Source organism: Megalops cyprinoides, chromosome 17, assembly GCF_013368585.1.
Source record: "Megalops cyprinoides isolate fMegCyp1 chromosome 17, fMegCyp1.pri, whole genome shotgun sequence".
NCBI lineage: Eukaryota > Metazoa > Chordata > Actinopteri > Elopiformes > Megalopidae > Megalops > Megalops cyprinoides.
The window spans coordinates 28573414-28597177 of record NC_050599.1 but is presented as its reverse complement, the minus strand read 5'-3'; the positions used below and the strand labels follow the sequence as shown (position 1 = coordinate 28597177).

Below are 23764 nucleotides of genomic sequence, written 5' to 3'. Positions count from 1 at the left end.
AGTCGTCTGATACCCCACCGTGAATGCTAGTTTTGGCATACCGGACAGTGGAGACCTGGCGTATGAGACTCAATTCCTCTGTGCGTATGCGTGTAATGTATATTAATGCCTCATATTGATTCGCTCCAGAGTCATATAAGACTGGTTAGCCATGGGTAGCCAGCAAATATTAGCTAGATGTATAAGTCTGGGAAAGACCAGAAATCACAAACCACAGCAAAGCTCAATTAGAGACCCTTCTTTTGAGGGCCGGTCCAAGCCTTTATGGGGCCCTAAGCAGAATTTGATTTGGGGCCCCCCACTGCCTCAGCGCCGCCAATACTATTGGCTATTGTTAACATCTGTTGTTTTTGTATGATTACCATTGACATAATATAATTATGGCTGTCAAGCGATTAAAAAAATCTAATTAATTACATGCTTTGTGATTAATTAATCTAAATTAATCGCATATATCAATATTTGCCGTGAGAAGCATTTAAAAATATTTAAATTCAAATGGATTTGGTAGATGACTGTTCCAATGATAATAGACATTATAAACTTTAAAGGTCAACATCTCTTTTATTTCCCATACATTCAGAACATTTTTTCACTGTTCATATGCAATAATAGCCATAACAATCAAAATTATGACGTAATGAATTGAGGAAATAAAAAATCTGAAATGTCTCAGCAAGAACAATGATGGAAATAAGTCCATAAGATTCTCATTTTATCCTTGACAATGATTGTCAATGTGTCACGTTTTAGATGCCAAAAAAACTAAACTAAAATTAGTTAGGCAACATAGACCAACAGTGATATATGGTGGATATATATAGTATATGATGTGGATATGTTTCCATGTATGATATAAAAGAACCTACCTAGCCTGCAGTTGGGTATGATAAACAATAGCTAGCTAGCAAGCCTACCGTATATCTAGCCCGTCCATGTATGCTAAAAAATAGCTCACTAGCCTGTAGTGGGCTATGATTAAAAGTGGCTTGCTTGCCTACCGTATAGCTAGCCTTTATGTGTATGATAAAAACCAGCTGGCGAGCCTGCTGTCAGGTTTGACAGAAAGTAGCTAGCTAGCCATTTCGTGTATGATAAAAAGCAGGAAGCTAGTTAGCTAGCTAACTAACCTGCAGTCAAGAAACTGTTTATGTTGCTTGACAAATGTTATCCTGAAGGAACTATTAATCAGTCGTAGGTATGAGGCTGCAAGCTGAGTGCCAAAGGTAATTACAGCCGTGCTGATATTCAGTATAACAGCACTCCCTCTTGTGTGAATTTGCTCAAATGCACAGTTAATTTATGCGTTAATTTTTTTTGACGTGTTATTTTTTCTATAATTAATTCATCAAAATTAACACATTATTTTGACAACTCTAAATATATTATATCACAAAAAAACACATTTCAAGTGCTCTTGGGGGCCCCCTGGTGGACACAGGGGCCCTAAGCAGCCACTTAGTTTTTTCTGGAGGACACCAGAAGGGACCTGCTTTCTCTGGAGCTGTACCCACTGATCAAGCTCCTTTTTGCTCGATTTAACACAACCCTCCCCTCTTCAGATCCGGCTGAGAGATTGCTCTCATTTGGAGGAATAATACTCCATCCACACAGGAGGTGATTAACACCAGAAATATTTGAAAAGTTAGTTGTTCTTAAAGGCAACTAAACAGGCTACTAATTGAAGTGGTTGGGTCTCAACTGCTATGTCTTAAAATTGGACAGAGAGCAAGTTTCTACATACTGTACAAGACATTCAGTATTTTTCTCCTCAGTTTTGCTTAGATACAGTAGCAATCTACTTCCTGTTCCTCATCCAGCAGGGTTCAAACTCTCACTAGAGCCTAATGTACATTATAAAAATCTGAATGTTCTGCCATTTTGTACAAATTCAGAATGCCCAATGTTACAAATGTATTTTCCTGTATTTTGAAAATCCAAAATACATGTATTTTATCTTGATACATTTTCTGGCACCAGTATTTTGTATTTTATTTTGATACATTTATTTGAGGGGCATTTTGTATTTTGTAACAAGATACATTTTAATGTATCTTTTCCCATCTCTGTTTGTTATATATTTTGTGCTATGCTTATTGCTGTAATAGATATAGCTGGCTGAACTCTTAAAATCCCACCTCTTGTGGTAATGCTTCTAGACATCTAATGCGTATATTTCAATGTTAATGGGTACTTTTTAGCTTGGTTTTCTAGCTCACTTGCAAGGATTTATGTTGTTGTTGTAGGTTGGTGCAGTTACTATCCTGTGTTGTGGTTAGTCCTTTACGAGGGTCACAGTTCATGCTGCCATCTCCTGGCTCTGTGAGGCAAGGTTTGGAATCAGTGGATTCTGTGACATTTCTAAATGTCCATTTATCAGTTTTCTGATATCTTAAAAATGGGCCATTCCAGCTGTTTCTCTAAAAATATTTTGTGCACCGTTTGGTCCGAGACAGTTGGTTGTTGCTCCTAACTAAAACACTGAGAAGGGTGGTAGTGTAGCACAGTGGTAACTGAAAGGTTGCTGGTTTGATTCCCTGCTGGGGCACTGTTTCTGTACCTGTGGACAAGCTACTTAACCCAGAATTGCCTCAGTAAATGTCCAGCTGTGTAAATGGATTACATGTAAAAATTGTAACCTATGTAAGTTGCTCTGGAGAAGAGAGTCTGCTAAATGACAAAAATGTAATGCAGTACTGCTGCCCTGCCACTGCTGCTGTGATATCTTGCTGATGATGGATGCCACTTGGAAGCATCACCAGGAAGTGACCAAATGTGGCTATTGGATGTACCCTCCAAAAGAAGGGGGTTGTGCCCATTAACTTCCACTCTGAACAGTGTAGTGAGCTTGGTTTGTCCGGCTTGACAGTCAGGTGTCAGCTGAAAATGGTGCTGTAACTGGACCCGCCGAGCGGACAGGTTACTGCCAGGCTGTGTTGGACATAGAAAGACCTATCTGTGTTGGGGCTACTCAAAACAAGCTGAGGGGTGGGGGGATGTTTTCAGACTGGAATGTCATCAGGCTTATTGGGCATCAGTGCTTGTGTTGTAGTTGTTGTCGTCTTTGTTGTTGGTGGTGATACTTGTGGTGTTGGTGTTGTTGTTGCTACTGATGTTGGTGGTGATGTTGATGTTTGTTTTGGTGTTGTTACTGTTGGTGAACGTCACATTGTGGAGGGATGTATTGGTCTTGTCATTGCTGTTGGTAGTTGGTAATGGTGGTATTGTTGATGTTGATGTTGTGTTGGTGTTGTCATTGTTGTTGTTGGTGGTGCTGTCATTGGTATTGTTGTTCTTGAAACCTGAGTATAAATGGATCATTTGGCTTTCTATTACAGCAAGACACATCCGCATGCAGGGGTAACTATCTGCAAAATATCAAATTGGAATGAGTTTTCTGTTGACACGCAAATAGTCAAAGACAGTGGGTAGGTTGCTACTGCTTGCAACAAAATTCATTGGGTTTTGTCATACTAGTCCTTACTTTAACTGTTTCATAATTCAAAGTTCTTCTTCGTGGGAGAGAGATGGTGTGAATTTGCACCCTGCACATTTCCCCCATTTTAGTAGAGGATGTTGAAACAATGGAAGTATCTCAACGGACTGCATTGCAAGTGATGTTGAAGATCAGAGAGGATGTTACTCCCTCTTCCTATTTGTCATTAAAACAGAGGGGTAGCAATCCCACATGAATGGTCTACAACTCCTTGAAGAAAGGGACCATCTGTTGATGGCAGAACTGGCGGCTGGAAAATCCAATTTGAAGGGAAGGGGTGCCACATTCTACATTCCAAGGCTGAGTGACATCCTTGGTCAAACTTGATTGGAGGCTTGCTAGGCATTGCTAGGAGTCTGTTTAGTAGTCTGTCGGTACCCAATTACCATGCATCCTTCAGCCACCCCCTGTCCTTGGCCCCAGCAGCCCTGTCTGTTCATCTCACCTGGGAGGGGGGCGTGATCCTCAGGGAGTCCTAAACAGATCCTGCCCAATTACATCACTGCTGTTGTAATTAGTCTTTAACAGTAGGTGGCACACAGTGTGAGGCCACTGGCATCCGCTTTAGAGCTCAAGTGACCACTCAGCACCACCTCAACTCTGGTGTAATGAAGGATCCTTCTCTGGAAAGTTCTATCCAGCCAGATAAATGTTTTCAACATTTACCCCCTGCTGTTTGGATTTTCACAAACATGTTGGTGCTGTAAAGTGACTGTTGGAAATAAAAAGTATCTCTGATTCATTCTCTGGTCATGCCCTTATTGACAGGAAGTATGAGGCCAGGAGGGAATTTCTGTCGCTCATGCTTCGGTCAGGAACAAAAACGGCTTTTGTGTCCAAGCTCAGTAAACATTTTCTTTTTCTCTATCTGGGGCAAGGAACAGGCAGGAAGATGCTCAGAGGTCCTTACTGAGAATGCACCAATCACTGGGGGATATTTTTAGGCTCAAGCTCTTATCCAACCAATTAGGAAATGACATTCAAAAGGATGAGTCCATAAAACGGATGTTCAGGATAGCCCTCGTTCTTTCCCCCCAGAATATATATTTTAGGACCTTCCCCTTGGCGCTGGAAGTCCGTGAGATGGTTTCAGATTCTATTACCCACCTGATGCCCTCCTGGATTTGGCGAGCTGTGAGCTCTTCAGCGGAGTTGTTGTAAAAACATTTTGGCCACAGCACCCTACTTAAAGCTGGCATACATAGTTCTACCCCAGAGCTGAACAGTGGGCTGCTCTGTGAGTGGGTGTGGTCAGAATCTCCTGACCCTGCATTGCTGAGAGTGACACACAGAAAACTCCCATCCTCCCTTATGAATGAGAACATTGTGATGTAATAATGGATGCTCATTCAGATGCGCCCAGAATGAAAGGGAAAAAAAAGAAAAAAAGGTTTTTTTGGCCCTGATTCTTTCAAAGTGCTCTTCTCCCTTGAATTCAGAGGCCAATCCTCCATTTGTTTTATGGCAAGAATTTACAAAAACATCTACTAAAGAAGGGATTAATGGATATTAGTGGTTTCAGTCAAGTACGGTAGTCATGTTCGTTACTACTTCTCCTTGAGAATCTTCCTTTGCATGGCATTTCTACCACAGTTGTTAACAGTGTGGTATGTGATCCCTCTCCGTCTGTGCTGGGGGGGGCGGACAACCATCAACGTCTCAACCATCAACGTCTGAGAGTGCACTGATGTGCTCGGTCCATGGAGGTAAAGCTGATGAACAGGCACTGTGTGCACTTACTGCAGATCTGGATCCATTAGGTTAAATGCACTGGGCCTGGGCCAGGAGATGTGATGGACTGAGCCTAATAGTATTGGATGACTACCATTTGCCCTCACTCTCATCATATGACTTAGTCGGCCGTCACAGAAAGGGACCGGCTGGTAGTGGGGGGGCTCAGGTGCGCCCCGCTGGGCTACTCTAATAAGACTAAAAGCAACACTTGTTGCAGGAGCAGCGGTGGGGGGGGGTTGTGTGGTTGTGTTGTGTGAGGCCTCGTGTTCTGGTGTAGGTTGCCAGAATGCCACCTGGGGGTTTTCATTTGCCTCTCCAGGAGGCTCAAGTGTCTTATTTCAGTTCCGCCGAGCCTCATGCTCTGCGTTTAAGGATGTCCGCATGTACTCCTGACACTGTCGCATATCACCTTAGATGCAGAACAGCACTGTAAAAGCAACAAGAAAGCAGGAGAAAGAGAAGCTATGTGTGAGCAGGTTGGGCACATGTCACATGCTCTGCATTTGTGTATGGGTGTGTGTCTCATGTCTCTGTGGATGTTTTACCTTCTTGTTGTGGGTGCTGTAGTGGTTCCTCAAAAATGTGTGTGTGTATGTGTGTGTGTGTGTACACGTGCATGCTAGGTGTGTGTCTGTGCACATGCTTGTGTGTACAGATGGCAAAGCCAGTGTGGTGAAAGCGTTTGGTGTTTATTTGCACACAGGCTGCTTGCTGCGTTTACAGTAGCCCTGCAGGAAGTTGTGTCACCCACATACACTCTTACTGTGCTGGCCCGATTTTCCTGTTAACATCTAGTCTGGGTATTAATAGTGCCTCATATAATATTATTGGGCTCTGTCTGTCTAGATGGTGGCTTTATGTACTGTAGTTCATGGATGTTGCTCTAAAGGAGAACTGTGAGGAACTGACTGTATGTGCTGAAGCTATTACTGTTGTAGGCCCTGTAATTCATCTTGAGGTCCTACACAAACAAAAGGCCTCTGTTAATGTGTTCTGTTGTCTTATTAAAGGCTTTTATAACAGGCCTGCAGTGTTCTTTAACCCTTTCGTATGTGACTTATTTTATGCTATGTAGCTCGTTTCGTTACATGGTTTGTTATGTTTTCACTTAGCGTTATTAGGCCTCTCATAGTTTTCACTACCGCATTTGCTATACTTTGTAATGTTAAATTGCTGTTTCCTCAAATTTTTCCAATCTCGTGTTCTAATCACACCAGTTTGACCGCATGTGCGAAAGGGTTAAAAAGCTATTGTCTGCTTCATTGGGGGGGAGGGTATTGCTTTAGTCAAGATGTGGGTAATATTGAGGATCATGTGGGAACTGGTTAATGTGACAGGGCTGCTGTGGCAATGGACAAGTTTGGTCAGAATACTATTTGCCAGGCATGGTTGCATGTCTATTACATGCTTGTTGATTAGTCTGTATGTCTGCATCTTCATGCAACCAATGGGCTTGCCCTGGAATGGCTTTCCTTCCCCAGTTCCGATATGGTCATACCAGTCTCTGTTGGAAGTTGACTGTTGCCAGCTGGCTTTGACTTGAGAGTGGTAAAGGTACTAATCATGATCAACCCGTCTGAATGGACTCCAGGCAGCAATTGAAGTGCTGAAGTGCTGATTTAAGGGTAAACCAGTGTTTCCCATTTATCTTATAATTTCCAAGGCGAGTATAGTGGTTTAGACATCTGATTCCAGGTCAGGGCTTAGGGGGAACATGTGCTTGGAGCTTAACCTGCAGGATGTTCCTGTACATTGAGTTCTGTGCTGAATATCTGATAGTGAATAACGTGCTGCTGTTGACCTCCATGGCAACATCCTACAGAGGGCTGAGTAGAGCTGACCTGGGGGGGGCATGTCTGTTTTGTTGTGGCTCTGGAGGGGGTAGATATGTGGGTAGAGGAGGAGCTAGGTGAGGGAAAGCAATTGGCTGGGCTGTTTAGAGAGGGAGTTCACACACTCCTGCACCCCTACGCTAACCGAATCTGGGGGGAATGCACCACACTCACTCAAAGCAGATTGCTGGCTTTGCTGAAAAAACAGGCCTGCTAAAGACCTATAAACAGAGGATTCACAACCAAAGTAGCTATGCCCTCCTCTGCAAAGGATTTAGCAGAGGATAACAGAAGTATCTCACCAGTGACAGTGCAGCAGGCAGCTCAGACTTCCTGCTCAAAGAGCCTTTGCTACGGTGTTCGCTCACTAAATCCACTTCTGGGGGCGACAGTGGCTCAGGAGGTAGAGCAGTTGACTGGGGATTGGAAGGTCCCTGGTTCGAATCTGGCTCATCCTGGCAGAGTGTCGAAGTGTCCTTAAGCAAGACACTGAACCCCCAACAGCTCCCAGTGGCCAGTTGGTAAGCCTGTATAGCAGCCTCTGCCACTGGTAGGTAGATGTGAGGCATATAACTGTAAAAGTGCTTTGAGTACTCAAATGAGTAGAAAAGCGCTATATAAATGCAGTCCATTTACCATTTACCATTTACTTCTCCCTGAGGACACCAGAATTCAGATGGCTTGTGTATACCTGGCTTTCCCATTGGCCATGGGGAAGCTTCTGGTTTAGCAGTCCTTGTAAACCCAAAAAAGAAAGCCTGTTTAACTCACAGGTGGGCCACTGCTGTTGTACCCTTGGGTGAGGCACTTAACCCAAATTGATTCAGTAACTATCCAGCTGTATAAATGGATAACACATACAAAAATTGTAAGCTGTGTAAGTCGCTCTGGATAAGAGCATCTGCTAAGCAACTGTAATCTAATCTAATCTACTCTATCAGCATTCTGAGAGTGTCAGTGAGTGTCCTAAGGGCATAGACAGAGAGAGAGTGTCCTTAGGACAGAGAGAAAGGGAATGAGAGGGAGACAGAGAGAGAATAGGAGGGGTATCGCGTGAGAGGGAGAGAGAGAGAGTGTGCTTGATCCAAGAACATAAAGGGAGAGAGAGAGTGTGTTGTAATAGTGTAGTGAGAGAGAATGTGAATTTTCAGGGTATAGAGAGCACGAGTGAATGTGTCCTTAGTGTGCAGAGGAAGAGTGTGCATGGGGGCCACTGTGGAAAAGATGGATATGGGAAGACCCTGTGACACCATAGTGAGGACCTTCATGACCCACTGGCACAGTTTGAGGAAAAGTTCCCTCACGGGTCGATGATTGATTGCAGGGTGAAGGGGGCATTTTGGGGCTTACAGGAGCAACCCCCAATTTGTGCTAGGTGATCCGACTCTAAGTCTAGACTGCGGTCTGTCTGGCTCGAACAAGAGTACAGTTGATGGTGGGGTACTGGTTTTGGGTACTATTCCTCATGTCTGGAAAACCACTGTGGACAAAACAGATGTACACACGTATACACACTCACTCATGCACACACAGATACACTCACGCACATGAATACAGGCGAACATGCACCCATGCACACACACACACATGCACTCACACATGCGCATACATGTTCATGCATGCAGAAACACACCCAACATACAGGGGCATGTGCACACTCACAAACATGTGCGTATACACACACACACACACACACATACACACAGACAGATGATTATTTTCCCTTGTGAAAGCCAAGTAGCCGAGCCCTTTTCTCTAAAACCACCCATCCCCTACCCAAGACAGGTTAATTGATAAACTTTTGTGTTAAAGTGCATAAATCTTGACCAATGGCATTCATAATGCCCCTGGAAAGAGATGATCGTTCTGCTGACGGTGTTAACCAACTGCACTCTGACCCAAGTGAGCAGGCACTTGGGTTTGTATTAATTTGTTTAAGTCTGACTGAAGGTGACAACCTGCTGTGTTTTGACACATAAAGGCAGGAAATCAATCATTTAAGTTTATTATATTAAAAAAGATTTGGTCCCTACATGTGATTTGGAACAGACTCAACTTAAATTTTAAGCTACTCTCACCCACTTCAGAATAATAAAATACCTTGATTGAAATAACACTGGCAATAGAGAAATCCTCTTCATTTGGTGAGTATTTTTGCTGTTCTACTTTTTTGAACAAGGTTGTAATTGCTTGTGTGTGTGTGTATTTTAGGGGATGGGAGATTTATTAAGTAAAAGAAAAACTAGACAGGGCTTTGTGTCTTGAAATGGCTCATCTGCTGTAATTGGCCGGATTGTGTCCAGTGTTTGGGCTTAATTAAATGTTGCTGTCTGCGCTGGGGTTTTGCCGGGAAGGCCTCGTTCACTAGCTTGGTCATGTAACTGTCCTCTGAGGACGTTCTGACACCCCTCCCCTGTGAATGCAGTGATCGCGTTTAAGTCTGATAGCTGGGATTGATGTGACATTTAGCAATAATGAAGATACAGTGATTACTCCCCACATGATGAATGGGAACCCTCATGTCCATCAGAGGCAATAAATCACTGTCTGCCACTTGAGAGTACGGGGGGCTCTGCCTAGGGAGATCCAGAAGACCTGTAGCCAGACTGAGTCTTTAGACGTTTTCTCTTCTGTCTGATGCATCCAGAAGGGATGATCAGACCCTGGGTTGTGTGTTCAGGCTTTGGGGAAGAAGGGGTTCTCAGGGGTCTTCATGTTGTAGGAGGATGTCTAAAGAGGGAGCAGGAATCTGTCCCTTTGACAGCGCTGTTCTGGAGCAACCGGGGCTGGCTGTGGTGGTGTTGACTGTGTCCCCTTCCTCTCTCTCTGTCTGTCTTGTTCTTCCTCTGTCTTCCTGGCCCAAATGGCTCTCTTTTAGAGATTGTGATGACAGGGGGCACAGACAAGACACCGGTCGTCAACAGGGGTGGGGGGGTCATGGCTGTCGGCTCCAAGGCCTCGGGGCACTTTGCTCCGATTGCATCGAGGCACAGGTCTTTTGCTGAATGTGGCAATGAGAAGTTCTCTGACAGGGTCGCAACCCCAGCCCCCTCAGCCCCTCTTTGTGCAGGGGCGGAGTTGAAGGTGAAGGAGCAACAGCCACATTAATAGCATCCACTTCCCGTCTGCGGCTCTGCCAGGAAGGAGGTGAGCCATTCGATACTGCTGGGATCACAGGGTCACACTAGAGATTGAGTCTTGAGGAAGAAAGATGAGGAGAGAGAGAGAGACAGACATCTTGGATGAGGAGCAGATTTTTCCTCACAATCATCAGATTTACCCTAAAGAGGGAATTGGTTTCCCCACTTCCTGTTTACAATCACAAATGCCCAAAAGAAACTGATTTGCAATGTATGATGCAATCTGTAATGATGTATCTGTAATTCTCTCCCTTCAAAACCGTCTAAGAGCTTGGTAAACCCAACTGGAAAGAGATATGGTAGATGTAAGGGCCATCTCCTGTGAGTCTCTGAGTTTCCGGCACAATACAGTCATAGACACAAAGGGTGTTGCCGAGTATTGGGCCGATTAGAGGTCTCTGGGGGCAATTAGTGACCGCAGTTGCCGCAATCCCTTTCATCTAAACAAAACTCTGCAATCCCTCTCCCACGCCCATACCCACATCCATCCCAGCCTCCCCCTGACTTGCCGCCGTGGGACCCGGACCTTCGTCTGCCTCCCTGAGGCACTCTGAATTCTGATCGCCTCCCCCGCTCCTCCGTGGAAGCTGTTTGGTCAGGTGGTCATAACTTGCCCTCAATGTTTCCTCTAGACTCATCGACAGACAGGAAATGACATCGCCGAAGCTAGACAGAGCCATCCACTGTCGCCAAACCCTGGCCCTGGTTACTGGGGATGCAGGTCCTACCTCAGACTCCCCTTCCCCATTCCCGTGTACCCCCCATGCTGTAGTGACATGTTCTGAGGCTGGGTGGTGCGGCCATGGTGGTATGGGTTTTTTTGGGGGGGGGGGGGGGGCATGCAAGGTCATGATGGGAACTCTGGCAGCATGGATGCATCTCCCCTGACACACACACACACACACACACACACACACACACACACACCTCCTGAAGAGCTGTCTGCCATGATTTTCCCAGCCTGCTGTTTATAAATAAATGTCGTTATCAGCCCCTCTGCCTGAAGCGTGATAAAGCGGGCCAGACATGCAAAAGTAACGCCTGTGAAAATGACCAGTCCTGCCAGCATTCATTTCACACGGGGGGGAGTGGGGGACGGTGGGTGTTGCAGGGAATTGAATTCGGGTGGAGTGGAGGAGGTCAGTGAGTGAGACATTGTGCTGACACTCTCAGGGGGGCAGGTGTTGCGCCCTATGCATTGCCCTCCCTGTTCCCAGTCCCTCTCGTCCCCTGCCATTTTGGCAGCTGTCACTTAATCCCGCTAATCGGCACGAGAGCGTAAGGTCAGTATGTCACGGGATGAGCCAGGTCTGCATCCAGTAATCCACCTTTTTAAGTCGCGTCTGCTGCCTCCTCAGCAGCCCAGACCCCGAGCCCCCCCAGTCAGACTGTCCCCGGGAGACAGACCCAACATTACCTAATCCCCAGAGGGTTGATACACAATGCCTTCCTACAAATCCAATTGGCTTCAAAATCAAAATAAAATTCTGATTTGCTTCCCCACCCTTAAGGCCCACCCCCCACCCACACCGCTCCTACCCTTCACTCAAGACTGGTCAGCAGCTGTCACGGGTTTTATGAAGCGGTCACGTTGGTCTGGACTTACTTTCGGTAATGTATGGCTGACTCCAGAACAGCAGTCGAGATGGTTGACTTTGGTCCTTTGACCACGTAAGGATTTTAGCGGGCGAAGGAGAAGCACCTTCCTCTTTCCAGGCCCTGTAGGTCAGTGGTTCAAAGGGGTCGTCTTACAAAAAGGCCTCATTAAAATCTCAGTCCCGTTAGCTGAGCTGCGCTCAGGCGGATTGCAGTTGTATCAGGTGACCAGGCAGTCAGAGTTTACTGCTGAGCAAATGTTTTGCTGCATTTTCACACTTACACTGATGCACTCAGCCCCTGTAAAAACCCAAGGATTCAATGATCGGGATAGGCTCTGTAATCTAAGATTGCTGCAACATTGGGAAAACATTACTTGTGATTTGGATTCCTGTAGCTGTGGGTGCATACATGAGAGGAGATGAAGAAGCTTTATGAATTCAACATTTTCTGTTTCACATAGCATGGTGTAGAGGCTACAACTTGGTGCTCTGGACCCTGAGGGTCACGGGTTCAAATCTTAGGTCAGGCGCTGCTGTTGCACCCTTGAACAAGGTGATTCGTCTGAAAATCTGCAGTGAATTGCCAGCTGGATCAGTTGGTCATTGAATATGCAGCCCAGCAAATGCAGAAAGCTGCCACAGATGGGAAGTATACTCTCACAGTATGCACTAGCCACTATGAGAAATTGAAGAAGAATATCATGAGGGTCTTTATATGGCAAATGGAGCTCCCTGATTTGCTGTTGCATTTATGGCTCTGCATTATGGGGGTGGGTCTGAGATACCCCTGCTCCTTCCTCAACCACTTCCATCTCACATAGCTCTTGTATGTAGTTGCTCTTATAAGCCAAATGCTCATATAAATAATATGTTAGAAATGTATGCCTGATATTTTGTGTCAAAGTGTAGCTGCATTTTAAAACGTGACCAGTTAACAGAATTACAGCTTTACTACACTACACTTTTTTACAATGTAAAATACCACATATTTTAAAATGTATTTGATAATATGCCAGCATTCAGAAAATTGTGAATATGATGGTGACAAGAATTAATATTTTTGCCTTTTAGAAAACTACTTATTAGATGATGTTGCATATATTTGTTTATTTTGTCAAATCCTGCATAATAAATTTAGATATCAGAGGGGGAGAAATATTAATATTTAATGTATAGGCATTTTTAGGGAGTGCTAATCTCTTATTCTCCTTCCTCAGACAGTTCTGACAGACATTGGTTCTATATTGTAAAGGGCAGTGCAATTGACCCCTGACCCCTCCCCCTGACTCCCTGTCGTCCTCTTCCCTGGCAGCGGATGTACACCCTCCTGCTGGAGGCCTGGGACTGGGACAACCACACACGCAGAGGTAAGTACGCCCTTGGTGGGCAAGGTAAGGAGCAGCGGGGAGGGGATTGGGTGTTTGAGGCGAGAGGGCATACCTCTGGCTGTGCTCTCCTGCGATTCTGCACCTTTGATGGTTCACGCAGAAGCACAGTGACTGCTGGAAGTGTGCTGACATTTATGGCAAAGGGCCATAAATCCTCCTTAGGTGATCATTAAGTGGAGAGAGTTGGGGCAGTAATAAGGGGCTGTTTTCGCTGAGTGGGACAGGCTCATCACTCCCCCTGCATCCATGGCTCCACGCTGCATAGTTTTGTGAAGGGGTGTGTGCCACAGGTTAAAGATTCAGCACACATATCATCAATCATATTGCTCCCTGGTCCTGATGCTTCCTGGCTCTTAGGGTGCCAAAAATGTTGACAGTTTTCACCTTGAGGTAGCAGCCAGGTGGGGGCAAGCACGAGTGGTCACCGAGCACAACACACGGGGGGTGGCCCCAGGGCGCTGGCAGAGTGTCCCTCAGAAACGGTCATCACAGCAACCAAGCAAGGTCCAACCCGACCAATCTTGGAATGCTCCAATGGGCCCGACTCACTGAGTGCGTGGCATGGAGGGGCCATGTCACTTCACCTCCAATAGCTGGTTGCCGTGGAACAAAACCTGCCTGTTGGTGGGCGTGTGCGGGTGCAGCCATCTTCTGCAGTGATCCAAACTTAAATCACCCCCGCCATGAATTCTTGGCGTGTGGTGTGCGAGGGGGCTGCTTCAGGCAACGGCCGGGGGGACACAAGGGGGAGATGGTTTAGGGGGTTGGGGGGGGGCACTCTTTCCCGAGCCTCAAAGACAAACACATTTCAAAGCTGTGAGGTCACGGCGTCCTGTTTTCCCCATCCTCGCCTTCAGCCCAAGACAAAGGACCTTTTGATTTTTTTCTAGGGCGAGGTGCACTGCTGAGTTTCCTGCAGGTCTAACTGACGTGCAAACAATCCCCCCCTCCCAGCCCAAAAGCCGCCAGCCTCCTGTGGGTCAGGCTGTCAGAGTAAACGGCGGAAGATGTTTCTTTAGCATACGGCTAGAAGTAGAGAATGTGCACTTAAAATAGCTGGGAAGCAGGTGCCCTACGGAGAGGCTCGGGGTGCTGTGGGCCTGCAGTGAACATGGGGCGCGTCTCTCAACGTTAGAGAGCACCACGGTCAGTCACCGCTATGATTTAAAGCTGCACAATGTCCCCGCTCAGTCCCTCCACTTCCGGTTTTCACCAGCACTCCCGTAAGGAGGACACACACACTCCCATCCATTGACCCCTGGGGCACAGGAAGACATGAATTGCATGAAAAACGGCTGGCAGTGAAGACGGACAGTGACAGGTTATTGCTACAGAGTTTTCTGTAATGAAATTCAGGGTGTCGTTTCAGCTGTAAGACAAAGAACTTTGACAACAAATAGGGTCAAAATCTCATGGAAACACTTCCCAGGACTATCCATTTTTTTGGGTGTCAGGGGTGGGCCAGAGAGGGGGGGTATCTGTTATGCCCTCTCTCTTCCTGAAGGTACTTTCACCTGCTTTCATTTGGGGGGGGCTCTCACCTACCACACCTGGTGTCCTGCCACCAAACAGTGCTGGGATACGACGCCAAGCTGATGTGTCACACAGATAGATTAACAGTCCTCTCCCTTCTCTTGTTTTGATTTTCCTACATTTTTCTCTTTCATCGATGTGGACTGTGAGTGTTGATCTGAGACAACCTTATATTGTACGCTGGAATATGAAACAAGCTTCAACACTTGCCGTAGCAAGCCAAGCTGATGCAGTGAAAATGCATGCCAATCTAAATCGCCTCTGCACTTAAACCAGGTGTGAAATTCACCTTTCTCTGGGTATCATACATACCATGGATTAAAGACCAAGTATGTACACGTCAGTCAACCAGTATGAACCTCCAGACTGTTAAAAGGCTCTTTGATGAACTACTTTTACACCTGCAGGCCTGTAACATTAAAGTACTACTCCCAAATAATAACTTTGGAACTGTTAGATGTGGCAGCCTCTTTGCAGCTGGCTACTGGGATTTGTTGAGGAGGAAAATTGTTTTGCCCTTTTGTCCTGATTGGTCGTCCTTTGAGACCAGGCACGAGAGATTTTCTGGTCAGGGTATTTTGGTCAGTGTTGCAGGTTGATCTGGGGAAAGCACCTGATTGGTTGATTCTGCATACACTCCACCGCTGTTACCTCTCCCAGCAAATGAGAAAGTAGGATTGAGAGAGACCACTGCAAAACTGCTCTGGGGTGTTGATTTGCATTTGCGTCCAGCGGCAAACCGCCAAGGTTAAAAAAAAATTGTATGAAAAAATGTAGTATGAGACTGGGACAAAAGTCATGAGTTTGTGCATATCACCAGCTCTGGATTTCTGGGGGAGGGGCTTTCTCCTCTGCAACCCGGCCATTTGCAGTCTGGCTGCTCCTCAGCAGTGCGGTGGGCACCTCCCTGGCTTGGAAGGGGTTAAGCTCCTCTTGGCCTTGTTAAATGCAGTTGCTGTGGGGTGTGAGCCCCCCTCCCACATCCCCTCATGACTGTGGTGCTTGTCGGGGGGTTTGGGAGGCGGGTGATTCCTCAAACTGCACCAGGGCAGGTTTCCACGGTGCCAGCGAGATAATGGGAGCCAGCCTGCCCGCTCCACCAGCCACTGGGATCAGCAGAGGGGTTAGCCCCTACAACCTCGGGCCAGCCGAAAAAGCGATCTCTCCACCACTGCTGGCATCTGGCTGTCCAAGCAACCATCTGTGGGTCCTCTCGGCATAGTGATTGCATTTCGGTCGTCATTCCTTACTGTGCTCTGCTGGCCTCTGGGCAGTGCTGTATTGTGCACCTCCCCATCTATAAAAAGCCGGCAACTGTCTCAGCTTGTTAAGCCATTAACTACTGACCCTCTTACTCGTCTGTCCATCCATCCGCTGCTCCAGACAGCTGTCGGCCTGCTGTGCGGTACTGTTACCCACACGCTGACCTGGCGCCCGTTTGGGAGGAACTCCAATCCTGGGATTTGCCTCCTGTGGCCCAGCTGGAATGTGGGCGCGGGATCGAGGGGGTACAGAGGTTGGGGGGGTCACTCAGGAACGGGGCTGCTGCTTTCTGCTCGTGGGGCAGGAAGCCCGCCGGCCAGCTTTGTGTTTGGACACCAAACAGACTGGCGACGCAAGCGGAGCCCAAAGGCATTGTTCTTTATCGGGAAGCACCAGGGCTATTTCTGTTATTGTTTCAGAATTCCTCCCACATCACTGGAGAGTGGGACGAGGAATGCATGGTGTGTGTGCGTGCGCGCGTGTGTGTGTGCAGGTGTGTATGTGTCTCTGTGCCTCTTTTTGTGTGTCCATGTGTGTATCTGCATATGTATCATGAGCATCTGTGTGTGCATTTGTGTTTGTCCACATGTTTGTGCAGGGTAGGGGAAGTCACTGGCCCCCAGGACTGCAGAGATTGCTGTTTGTCTCGTCTCACTGTGATACAAAATTGCCTGCACTGTGTGTATGGTGGGTGGAGTTTGTTGCAAGAGTATGAAGTTGGATCTTAAATTCCTATGGTTTTCCAGGTCTTGACTTTAACTCCAAGACCTTTGGCCCTGTGCTTGGCTGACTCTAGAAAATTGCACTCTCAAAGCACCAGGGCTGTTTCTATTGACTATGACTCCTTTGCTGGCCTTTGTGCATTCTGGCACCTCTACTGGTAAAGCATAGTTACTGTGGTAGCTGTCTTATGGGTCAGTCAGTGAGTGAATATGACTTCTTCTAGACATAGGTTAGGCAGGGCAGGGACTGCTGAAGCAGAGTTTAAGTCCCTGCTCTTCCAGGAGTTGACCTTGAATTCTGGACAGTTTTCCACAGTACTGTAGCAATAGTGTGTCTAGTGCTGTGCTTATAAGCAGGTTGCAGGCTCGATTCATGGGTGAGTGTGTGAGCATGTTTGATGAATGTGCTTAGAATATAGGTGCGTATTTGGTGACCACTTTTAGCATGTAGGCAAGTCAGTGAGTGTGGTTGATATGTGGGAGTGTCATTGGGGTGAGATTATTTAGCATGTAGCTGCGTGTTTGGTGAATGTGTTTAATGTGTGGGTGCATATTTGATGAGTGTTTTTGGCATGTGGGTGCATGTTTGGTGTATATGTTTTGCATGTGGGTTTGTGTTTGGTGAGCATTTCTAGCATGTGAGTGCTTGTTTGAGTGTGTGTTTGATGTGTTTGGTTTGTGAGTATGTGTTTGGTGAGTATGTTTTGCATGTGGGTGTGTGTTTGGTGAGGTGTGAGTGTGTGTTTGAGTTGTGTTTGTGAGTGGTTTTAACGTGCGTGAGATAGATGGGCAGTCGGGAGAGGGGGGCATTGTGCGTGTGGTGTCTGTGGTGGCATGTGGACTCCTTTCTTGTTTTCGCCCTTGAGAAGGTCTCCCTCGCCTGCCCCACTTTCGAGTGTTTTCCTCCCTGGCTCCGTGGTGTACCTTGCTGGACTTCCTGAGAGGGAAGAAGGAGAGAAACCCATTTCAGTAAACACAGCATGGTTATCAGCCTCCTGCAGCTCCCCGCTCCCTGCATTTGTGTTTGTGTGTGTGTGTGTATGCATGTGTGTATATATATGCATGTTTGTTTGCGTGCACACGTTGGTGCAGGCATGTTTGTTTCTGTGATCGTGTGTGTGTGTGTGTGTATGTGTGTGGGTGTGCGCGTGCGTGCATGTGTCCATTCTTATGTACCTGTAAGCTGGAAACAGGCCTGCATTTGGCCCCTCTAGACTGGTCTTGGCCTGACGCGCTGTCCCCCATCTCTCCAGGCGAGGATCTGCTAATTGATAGGAGCATCCACACGGGGATGATCAACCCAGGGGACCACTGGCAGTCCATCCAGCACAACGGCCCCACTGCCAGCTTCCACTACAGGATCCGTGTCACTTGCGATGAGAATTACTATGGCAACAAGTGCAACAAGCAGTGCCGCCCGCGTGATGACTACTTCGGCCACTATGTGTGCGACCAGCTCGGGAACAGGGGCTGCATGGAGGGCTGGATGGGTCCAGACTGCAAGACAGGTGAGTCGGGGGCGTGGCCTGACAAACCCTCGCGCCATGCGCACAATGTATGGCCCTGCCCAGATACTACAGTCCTATCTGCTGGTTCCACTCTATTGGCAGGAGTTCTTTAGTGTCTACTTTTCTCTGGGCACTGCAAAAACAGTTTGACATATCCCATGGTCCTTTGGGTAGGTCACTTCTGGGGTGGATGTTTTCACTGGTCTGAAAAGGTCATCTGTCCACCAGTTACCAGTCACAGACCTGTCACTAATGCCTGGAGCCTGGCTGGGCATGGGTGACGAGGGCTACTTTGCCTTTACAGTGCCAGGGCCCCAACACAGGACATCAGTGTGAACAGATGCAGAGATATACTCCAGTGTGTATCATGGGCTGCCCCTGTTTGGATGAGGGTGTGAAGTGTCATGAAGAGGAGTGGGTGGGGCCTACTGTGCCCCTTGTCACCTCCAGTTAGTGTTGCAGTTTAGCTTATAATGGTAATAATTGTGGCCCTAGATCAGAACTTACAGTCAACTTCCTTCCCCAGCTAATCCTCACATCTTTCTGCATATAAGGAGACAAGCTGAATATAAACTACGCTCTCCCCCCACCCCTATTTTCTGTCATTGTAGCAATCTGCAGGCAAGGCTGCAACCCACTGCATGGACGCTGTGATGTACCAGGGGAATGCAGGTAAGGCCTCCTCATTCCACATACCCCATGCCTTGGAGACACCCCATTTGAGTGACCCAGACCTCCAATGTAATTAAGCTCCTCTGAACCACAGTGCCACAGTGAGTGAATGAGGTGGAATTAAGCAATTTAAAATGTGTGTGTGTGTGTGTGTGTGTGTCTGTGTGTGTGTGTGTGTGTGTGTGTGTGTATATATATATACACTACCGGTCAAAAGTTTTAGAACACCCCCAATTTCTGTAAAGGAAAGACCTACACTTTTAAGGGTTGTAATGTTGTCTGTCTTCCTTTGTTAATTGCCTTTTCCTAACCATTGTGCTAGCAATATGCTACTTCCTGCAGTGCAATATTATCCAAATAATGCTTCAGAGGGTGTAGTAACACAGTCTGTTCTGACACTGCTTTTAGGGTTTGTAAGTAATCAACAAAAGTCAGGACACTTGTAGGAATTGTTTGCATCAACTTTCAAGGCTTAATTTACTTCCATTGCTGCAGAAAAGCTGTAAGTTGTTAACCCATTACTTGTTCCCTGAAAAAGGCCTTTTTATAACTGAAATTTACATTATTTTTCAGTTTTTGGTAACCTAAACTTTTTTTAACCTCTGGCAGTTTACTGCTTCTGTTGAGTGTGGTCCTGATTTTGAGCATTCCCCAGGTGTTTTTCTTGCCAATGCTTCCGAAAGCACTTTTAAGCACAGTTATTTATGATAATGGTGATGATTTAGTTAAATAGAACTGAACTGCATTATTATTGATTACTGTTACAATTGTTACTGTTGTAGATTGGTTTTGTTCAACTGTCTCAGAAGACAGATCAAATTATAAAAGATGCAAAACCATTACTAAAGATCAGGATAGCAATAATTTTAGAAATGTCTGTTCTTGAATATATTCTTAAATAACTGATGTGCAAATTTTATCATTTCAATATGATATCATTTAAAAATGTAATGAGAATCAGAAAGGACTATGGTTGGCACTTTTAATCAATGAGCACTTATGCTATTTTGTGATTGATTGGACTTGTGTCAGTATGTGTGTGTATGTGTATGTGTATGTTTGTGTGTGACATTATTGGCATCTTTCATCACAGCTAACACTCAAGTCAATCTTTGGTGCTTCTCATTTTGTTCTCACGCCATTATACAGTTTGAGGTTATTTCTCAGCTTTCTCTCGTGCATAATTCCTGAAAATGCAGTGACCACATGAGAGTGGGGAGCAGGCAGGGGCATGTTAGATTTCCATGCCCCCCCTCCTTTCCCCCATCCCAGCAGCCATTGTTCCCCTTCCTGCCCCCAGTCTCGCCAGGCTGTTGTTTGCGCGACACTTCCTGTCTGTAAGTAAGGCTCAGAGCCTCCCTGCCCACTCTGGTCTCCTCCTACGCCATCCTGTCCTGGGCCCACTTCGGTGGCTGTGTCCTTCTGTGGGCATTCCTTGCAGGTCCCCTCCTCTTACCTGCAAAGGCAGCCAATGGCAGTCTGTCCATCCCACAGTCAGACCCCTCTCTTTTGCACAAACAGAATCGAAGGAGTTGGGAATAAGGAGCCCAATCTCTTTGCTTGAAGCAGACCTTAATTTAACAGGAAAACAGACAGGACTGTACACTTAGTGATGTGGCTGCCTCTCTCTGTGGTGTAGACACTGGTATGCATGCTAACCCAGAATCCCTCTGGCCCTTTGGAGTGTATATGCTGAGGGTAAACTGAGGAACGCAACGCAGTGGCTACGCAGCAAGTGTGAATCCTTGCCGCCACTCAGCCTAAAACCATATCCAGGTCTCAGATTTGGAGCCCACTCTCTCCCCCATGACCCCAGTAAGGTCGTATCCAAGCGGCTAGGGGCCAGTGGGGTATTTTTGTGTGGATGCACTACATGCATGCTGAATGCTGGACTGCTCCATTGAGGCAAAAGGAGCTCGGAAGAAGATCCGCGCTTAGTTTTCAACGTGGGCTATTTTTGCAGTGTTGGGTGTGTGTGTGGGGGTATTTTAAGAGAGATCAGTTGAAAGACAGACAGAGGGTCTGACAGAATGCAATAAAAGAGGGAAAGAGAAGAAAGATGGAGGATGGCGGAGACCTGGTTCATTGGAAACAGCGATACGTGTGATACAGCACCACCCAGTTTGACCAGGCCCCTCCCTCCCTCTGTGCTGTCAGCTCCTATTGGCTGCTGAGAGCTCCCTGTGTGATGTCACATGTCCCATTTTGCTGAGGAGTAATTCACAGCTTAATGCATGATATCTGGCATATATGAACCCAAAAAGCATGACCGCTCCATCAAGGCGTTCAAGAAGGCGGGCCGGGCTGATTAGACATGAGACACAAATAAGACATGAGAGCAGGACCTGCAAAGGACCATGGGTCCCTTGCCGTGAGCAACATCTGATATGTCCCTTTGCAGGGGAAAGGGGAAGAGTTGCTTATTTTTGTGAATGGGTGGAGGGAACCGGCCTTAAGAGTGGGAAACTGAATGCGTCTTAGCTGTTTGGGGACCTGACTGGACGGACATGCTCAGCAATGATGAAATTTTTGGGAGGGCCAGGTGAGTGGTTTTAAAAGCACCCCACTATTTGCTGAATTACAGGAATCAAAGGAAGTCATGTCCCCATCTCACAGCCTGTGCCTACATTCTGGCACCTGCCGTTGGATTTGAGAGTGTGTGGCCTCTGGAATCGATCGAGCATGCCGCACCAGTGAAATGACTGTAATGTGACAGCATTGCGTGATCTCCCCAGGCCAAACGCGTTGGAGGGGGGTTAGCGTTCAGCCCTTGATCTCCGTTTACCGCGTCTCCCCGGCTCTGCCGCGGCTCAGCTTGAGAGGCTGCCTGAGTGCGGAGGGCATGTGTCCAAAGCGCTCCCGCCAAACGTGGAGCGACAAAGCCTGCACCTTTCTGAGCGGCTGCCAGAGCTTAGGTCAGGCGTGTCCTGTTGAAAGGGAGCTTAAAATAGTGCGATGAGAACCGACGGGGCAACTGGGGGGGTGTGGCCGGGGGCAGGGTATTGCTGGCCTTTGAATAGCAGAGGGCTGCACTAAACCAACTGAGCTGACCTCTTACCATCTAACACTGTGTAACTGTGCTCCTAGCCCCGCCCCCACCCCTTCAACGAGGATACACAGAAATATGCTCAGCTAACACACGCACGCACACATGTGCACGCACACACCCACCCTACGTACACCGCCCCCCACCCCCCCACCCCCCAGGGGTGATTGCACTGATTGCCGCCCTTGTCTCATCCAGGTGCAGCTACGGCTGGCAGGGCCAGTTCTGTGACGAGTGCCTCCCCCACCCGGGCTGTGTTCACGGGACCTGTGTCAAGCCCTGGCAGTGCAACTGTGAGAAGAACTGGGGCGGCCTGCTGTGCGACAAAGGTGAAGCGCACCTGGTCCCCCCAGCCCCTGGGACGAGAACCCCCACCCAAAAAAAGCCCTTCTTGCAATCAAATTTTGTTTTCATGAAACCTCCGCTGTAGGGTTCAGCAACCTACTGTGCTTTCTGTGAAGGGTGCTACTGAAAAAGGGGTTTGGCAAGCACCACGGCATCCTGGGAGGGGGGTTGGAGTTTGGCTTCTCCTAACCTGTCTATTTGTGTGCCTATTTGTGTGTAGATCTGAACTACTGCGGGACGCACCGTCCCTGTGTCAATGGAGGGACCTGCATGAACACGGAGCCGGATGAGTACCGCTGTGCCTGCCCCGAGGGGTATGCGGGAATGAACTGTGAGATTGGTGAGCAGTCCTTCCTCCCCCCCAGCTCCTCCGGCATCTTGGCCGAGTGATCATGGTGAGGCATCCCATCCTGAACTGGTGTCTTGTTTTTCTGTGGTGTCTCCACTGCAGCCGAGCATGCCTGTGTGTCCCAGCCTTGTGCCAATGGGGGCACCTGCCACGAAGTGCTGTCCGGGTTCGATTGCCACTGCCCTGCAGGGTGGGGCGGGCCCACATGTGCTGAGGGTGAGCCCCCCCCCCCCCCCCCCCCCATACATTCACATAAACACATACATATACAGAAACTCACACACACACACACAGTGCGTGTCGCCATGAGCGTTCCACTAGAGTCACGGTATCGGACACACCTCTCAAGTGCTGGCAGGGCTTCCACGCAACTGGGTGCCTCTCCAGAATTCCGTCCTGGGGTGGGATAAAAGAGGGGGAAGGGGGATTTGGGTAATCTCAGCACTGGCTGTGACTGAGACCTGGATTGGGTCTGGCCTTTTACACTGGGACCACTGTGTCACCTGAGATGACCTGCTGTCTGCTTTATTTAAAACCTCTATGTCCACCTTAATCTGCAAGGGTGAAGTTTTTGGTCATTCTGGACCCCTCCCATGCAGGTACACACACACACACACACACACACACACACACAGTGCTGGGCCCCAACATCCCTATGGCACGTGAGTGTCTGAAACCACATCATCACGGCAAAGAGGGTCCTCCTATCACAATTGCCCCTTCAGCAATGGAGTCATGAAGATTGTACTTCATCCTTTTCCCTCAGTCTCTCCAGAGTAGATAATCTTTGTGCTTGTTTGGATCTTTATCAGAGGTACAGGATCACCCTGAACAGAGGTGATCTGCCAGCCCTGGATTATGCGAACTCCAGTCATGTTAGAGCATGAAGGCAGAATGATGTTTTTACTCAAGAGTAAGGCAGACTTAAGTGCAGCTCTTCCACTGGGTCAGTATAACAGCCCAGAGATGAGTTCTCTTGCTCTCCAAACAGGCTTAAGGGTTGATTTAAATGTATTAAACCAGCACCTTGCCTGCCTCTGTGTGCTACCACAAGCAGTATGTACCTCAGTGAGCCAGCTAGCCCTGAGTAGGTTGCTAATCAGCCTCTGTGCTTTGAAAACTCAGCCAATTTCTAGGA

At 47.5% G+C, this 23764-nt stretch overlaps 1 protein-coding gene across 1 annotated transcript in view; it reads left to right on the top strand.

Annotated features, from left to right (window-relative positions):
- LOC118791962 (protein jagged-2-like) overlaps positions 1 to 23764 on the top strand; it is a 39886-nt gene that overhangs the window by 2999 nt on the left and 13123 nt on the right. The window contains exons 3-8 of the mRNA XM_036549559.1: positions 13113 to 13167; positions 17960 to 18214; positions 18826 to 18886; positions 22131 to 22261; positions 22498 to 22617; positions 22729 to 22842. Coding sequence (XP_036405452.1) covers positions 13113 to 13167; positions 17960 to 18214; positions 18826 to 18886; positions 22131 to 22261; positions 22498 to 22617; positions 22729 to 22842 — 736 coding nt within the window. The remainder of the gene's footprint in view (positions 1 to 13112; positions 13168 to 17959; positions 18215 to 18825; positions 18887 to 22130; positions 22262 to 22497; positions 22618 to 22728; positions 22843 to 23764) is intronic.